At 33.7% G+C, this 5383-nt stretch overlaps 1 protein-coding gene across 1 annotated transcript; it reads left to right on the top strand.

Annotated features, from left to right (window-relative positions):
* LOC133191890 (A-kinase anchor protein 17A-like) lies at positions 1–5383 on the top strand. The gene is made up of 7 exons (XM_061327633.1): positions 1–74; positions 889–1036; positions 1723–2366; positions 2737–2885; positions 3187–3427; positions 3859–4056; positions 4830–5383. The coding sequence occupies exons 2-7, from the start codon at positions 907–909 to the stop codon at positions 5211–5213; spliced, it is 1746 nt and encodes a 581-aa protein (XP_061183617.1). The 5' UTR covers positions 1–74; positions 889–906; the 3' UTR covers positions 5214–5383.

Raw genomic sequence — 5383 nt, 5'->3', positions numbered from 1 at the left:
AATTAAAAAAACACAAAACAACAAGATGCCAGAAAGGATTCTTATGGATGATCGATGAAAGAGTGTGCTTAGGGGTAAAATGATTGTATTTGCTTTTACCAAATCTCTAATAGATATGTAAACACCATGGGCAAAGCTGAGAATCATATGTTCATATGTATGTACAGGTTCATCATATAGTACAGCCCTTTTACGTTATTTGAAATGAGCTTTTAAAGTGCATTTACATACTGCATTACGATACCTGTATTAACTGATTCTTATTACATTTTCAACAGTGAATACTGTAATTTATTTAATGAATAAAAGTGATATTATGACACAATGTGAAAGGATATCAAAATGGTATTCTCACAGTATGAGAATATCAGAAGTGCGGCAAAACTTATGATTTTCCTTCCCTTCACGAAGAGTGTTTTTAAAAAAAATCCCCAGCCTCTTATAAGATAGAGTTAATGAGCCATCCTGACAGAGACTAATAGTTATACTGCCAACATTTTTCCAAATATGTCGTTAAAAATCCATGTTTAGCCTACAACGTTTTTCAATCTGGCAATTACTTAGCTATGACGTCTCAACCGCTCAACTATGATGTCACAGCCTATGACACTGTGTTACGAAAAGACAAAGGCAAAGGGAAAATCTAAGAAAATGTAATAAACAGAAAATTCAATGTTTTGTAGATGAATATGGAATTTATTTAACTCATGAGACAGGATTTTTTGGTATTTTCACTCGTGCTTCGCACGAAAATATCAAAAAATCCTGTCCCACTTGTGAAATAAATTCCATATCCATCTACAAAACATTGAATATCCTCTATTTATTCGAGTGATAATTACATCACTGTTCACACATAAATCTGAATGTTATGCATTATTGCTGCAGGACATAAATATCTGAACAATGGCTGGGACTACAACTTTATGCAGTGATACCTCAGAAGCTATAGAGCTATTCAAAGCCCAAGGACTGTACTTAAAGCCCATTTCGAAACTGACAGTATGTGTACAACTGCCAAAACTGAAGGAGATGGGTAGGTGATAGACTAGGAAATATGATAGAAATAATATTTGTGACTTAAGAATAATATAATCTATTATATAACTAATTGGTGTATAATTTCTTTAAATTGTGTAATGACTGATGAATTCTAGTGCTGTGGAATCATTATACTTTTTGGGGGTTCAGTTTGTGTGGATTTTGTGAGTACTCCTTTCCTATACACATTAAAAACCTCAACAAACATTGATTATACATGTGTTGGCAAGATCTTTATTTAATTACAGATAAGACATTTGCCGATGAATTTATGCCCCATCTTTGCTTGTGAAGGTTGAATTTAAAAAATTATACTGAGATAAAGCTTGATACAAACTTGAGACTTTAACTTAAGGGTATAATACATATCCCTTACTATCCATATCCAGATCTAGAATACATACTTATTAAGTGTTATCAAAATTAAGTTCATTGATGGGTCATGGATTAATTAAAGAAATCATGAATTAAATAAATGCTCTTTAATAAGATTTATCACTTGTGTGTGAATTCTTTGAGAGAGTATATTTATAAAGGTTTGTCAGTTGCAATTTTGACAATTTGAATTTATTTATATTTTCCCTTTAATCATGAATTAGAATACTTCAGACAACATGCACTTAACTAGACATAGAAATTAGTATTCATTGACAATAAAAAATCAGTTTTAAATTTTCACAGGGAAATCTATATCAAATTGGGAAGTGATGGAAAAAATCAAACACATGGCCAAACCTCATACTTTCATATCACTGAAAATTATCAAAAGCACCATGGAATTCATGAGAATGGAAGGAGAGGCAGATACAAAGTTGCAAATCAAAGCCATAGTGCAGTGCCTTGACTCCAAGACAATTAAACTCAGTGGCTTCCCAGAGGTGCTAAAGGTAAAGGCTGCTGAAGCCAAAATTAGCCACCCATCTCAGCATGACTGGGATTCATTTTTCAGGGATGCAAAACACATGAATGAAATGAAACCAGGAGAAAGACCAGATACGGTGCATTTGAGAGACTTGCCCACAAAGTGGTTCACAAACAGACAGAAAGATAAACCTAGTGAACAAATTGTGAAGAGAGTTTTTGAAAATTTTGGTGAGGTGCGCTGCATGGACATTCCCATGTTGGACCCATATAGGAAAGAGATGACCACTGTGAAGTCCAGTGGTCTGCAGACTTTCAGTTTTAACACAGGCATTACTTTTGATGTTTATGTTCAGTATAAAGACTACATCAGCTTTATGAAAGCCATGGATTCATTGCGAGGAATGAAGTTGTTATATATAATGGACGATGAAGAAAAGAAAGCATATACAGCTAACATTAAGGTATGAAAATGCTTTCAGCCATGTACAGTCAAACCTGTTTTAAGAGGCCACCTTAGGGAAGTTTTGACAGTAGCCACTTAGAACAGGTGGCCTCTTATTTCAGTTTGCCCTTGAAAAAGCCAGTCGATCAATAAATGAACAAAATTCAATGCTATAGTTAAAATAATTAAATTAATCAATAATCAGGGAATAGATAGTTGACTTTAAGCAACACCTTTTCATGCACTTTAGAAGGGAAATCGAACTAAGTTTGTGTTTTATACATTTATGAATTTTTTAAAAACATACTTTCACTTTTTGAAGACTAGAGGCATATTGTAAATATTGCTCAAAAACTGATGTCAACACTGTATATTTTTAAACTTTGTAGGTGGACTTTGACAAAACAAAGCATTTGTCGGACAAATCTATAAAGAAACGACGGATAGAACGTGAGAAGTTAGAGCAATTGGAAAGAGAGAGAGAAGAAAAAGTGCGTAGGGAAAGAGAAGAAGAAGAAAGAAGAATAGAGGAAGAAAAGTAGGTTTACATTTCTTTTTATCAAATGAAATTTATAATAAGGCAGGCATGTACACATTTATACTTAATAAAGGCATAGTAGTATTAAGACCTGATTCTACCTTTTTTTCATCAACTTCAAGCATTCAAGTGCACAGTGACTAACACTCTCATTCCCACCACAGAAAAAATTTCTTTGTCTAATGTACTAATGCATAATGAGTAATTGTATTGTTAAGGAGTGGAAATGAAGATGATTTGATTTTCTTTGTGTATGAATGGCCACATTGCAATTTTTTTAATTTAAATTTTGTTCATACAGGAGGAAGAAAGAAGAGGAGGAAAGAGAAAAGAAGAGGAAATATTTAGAGAAAATAGAGAAGAGGGAGAACAGAAGAAAAGAGAGAGAGGAAAAGAGGAGGCTGAAAGCCCAGGAGAGGAAAAGGCTGGAGGAAGAAAGGAAATATCAGATCAAAATTCAAACGGAGGAAAGACGCTTCCTCCTTGCTCAGAGGAAACTGGAGTCTATTCGCCTACTAGGAGAACTTTTTACTAGAATAAAGGTGATCAACTGTGTCATAGTCTGTCATATCATTTTTTCAAATATACATGTATAGAGTTTCAAAACCAACCATTTGAGCTGAAGTATCAGCAATGGTATTTAGGTGGAAGTTTTTTTTTTTTTTTTTTTTTTTTTTTTACATTATTTCAAAACAGTGATATATATTATATAGTCTAAAATAATCCTGAAGTTCCAGTATTTACTTCTTTTCTGCCATGGCAAATACCAGTATGTATATTCCAAGGGAAGAACTAAGTAGAGTTACTTAAGATAGGTACACATACATTGGAAAATTTACACATTACCACATTGTGACGTGAGAAATGCTATGATGCCTTAGAATTTAATATTTTTCAAGTTAAAAAACATACTGATAATATTTTGAGAGTTCTAAATGAATAAAATTAATTATTTAGGCTGATATATTTTCAGAATATTAAGGTTTCCAATGACTTAGCTCAGAGGGAGATTGAACTTGAGGAGGAGCGATGTAAACAGTTGGAGGAAGAAACAAGGCTCAAGGAGGAAATGAAGCGAAGGAAATTGGAAAGCAAGAAGAGAAGGAAAGAGGAACTTCTTCATCATGAAACAGAACTCAGGGAAAAGATTCTCAAAAACTGGAAGGAGAAGGTATTGTGGAATAGCTAGTGTGGAGAAGTACTGACTTTTATTTATAGCACAGACATTTGTCAGATAGTGTACCGAGTACTCTATCCCAATATGCCGGAATTGTTTCATTTTTTTTCCTGATGGATATGCGAGGATTTTTGCATATCTAATTGTGCCCTGCTCTTTTTCAATGAAAAAGATATTAACAGATTTCTTGCTATATACTCTTTTTTGAAGTTTGGCTAAACTTGAATCTGCACTTAATATGGAATTATCCTATATGTTTTTAACTATAATTTGATTATCTGTCTTAAAAAGAAGTCCTTTTTGCAATAACTTGAATCCCCTTCACCTAAGTATGCTTTGAACCAAGTTTGGTTAAAATTTGTGAAGTGATTCTGGAGAAAATGTTCAAAAAGTGAAAAGTTTACAGATGACACACAACAGACAGACAGAAGGATAGACAGACAGACAGGTGTCAAACACTTAATGTTGAAAAACTCATTTGTGCTTTGGGGTTAGGTGTGTTATAAAGCAGGATAAAGGTTGTAAAAGATTAGATAATTTTTTAGGAAGCTTTTTTTTAGAAACATTCCTAAAAGAGTTATTCCCCTTGGAATGCTTGCTCCATTCAAACACAACAGATCCCAGTTACTCACATCAATAAATGGAAAATCATAAAATTTATGGAACAAAATTACATGTAAATAAAAAAAAATTACATTTCAGAAATAGGTGTTCTCATTAAAAAATCTTAAAAGGACAAAATAACGTACTTTTGTGTGTCTATACAGGAGGAAAAGAAAGAAGATGAAATGAGAGAAAGACTTAGAAAAAGGTTTCAAGGAAAGAAAGTAAGGAGTGCAGCAGTGAAGCCAACAGTGTCTGCAAGTTCAGAGGTCAGGTCCGCCCCCTCACCTCCTGATTGGCGGCAGCGTGGGGAGGAGTGGATCCGAGAGGAGTATGAAAACAAAGTTCTTCTAAGAGACAAAAAACTGAAAAAACATTTGGGTCACAAGTTTCCTAAAGGCACACCTTATAAGCCACACATGGAATGGAAGAAAAGGCTAAAAAGAAAGGAAACAGAAATGAGAAAATGGAAAGAATGGATGGAATGGAAGAAGCAGTTCTTGTATTGGAAACACAAATTCTCTGTACCTGTTCCTTATTTGGATTGACCAGCTTCAGAAAGATGGACCAAGCTATTTTCACCACATTCACTGATGTTTTGATTCAGATTCTTTACTGTTGTGCAAAACATGCAAGTTTCGGTGTTCTTCTGTTTTTCTTTGGAGACATTCTACCCAGACATATTATTAAACCTTTAAAGTTAATTGAAGAAAAAGTT

The sequence above is a fragment of the Saccostrea echinata genome, unplaced genomic scaffold, assembly GCF_033153115.1.
Source record: "Saccostrea echinata isolate AGI-Se365-2 ecotype Australia unplaced genomic scaffold, CSIRO_AGI_Sech_v1 ptg000025l, whole genome shotgun sequence".
NCBI classification, from domain to species: Eukaryota; Metazoa; Mollusca; class Bivalvia; order Ostreida; family Ostreidae; genus Saccostrea; species Saccostrea echinata.
This window is presented reverse-complemented; position numbering and strand designations above follow the sequence as displayed.

What these genes read in the sequence shown, in the direction of transcription:
- LOC133191890 (XM_061327633.1), top strand. Translation starts at nt 907, where the DNA reads ATGGCTGGGACTACAACTTTATGCAGTGATACCTCAGAAGCTATAGAG. An exon ending in AACTTTTTACTAGAATAAAG is followed by an intron (nt 3,428 to 3,858) that starts GTGATCAACTGT and finishes ATATATTTTCAG; the next exon opens with AATATTAAGGTTTCCAATGA. An exon ending in TCAAAAACTGGAAGGAGAAG is followed by an intron (nt 4,057 to 4,829) that starts GTATTGTGGAAT and finishes GTGTCTATACAG; the next exon opens with GAGGAAAAGAAAGAAGATGA.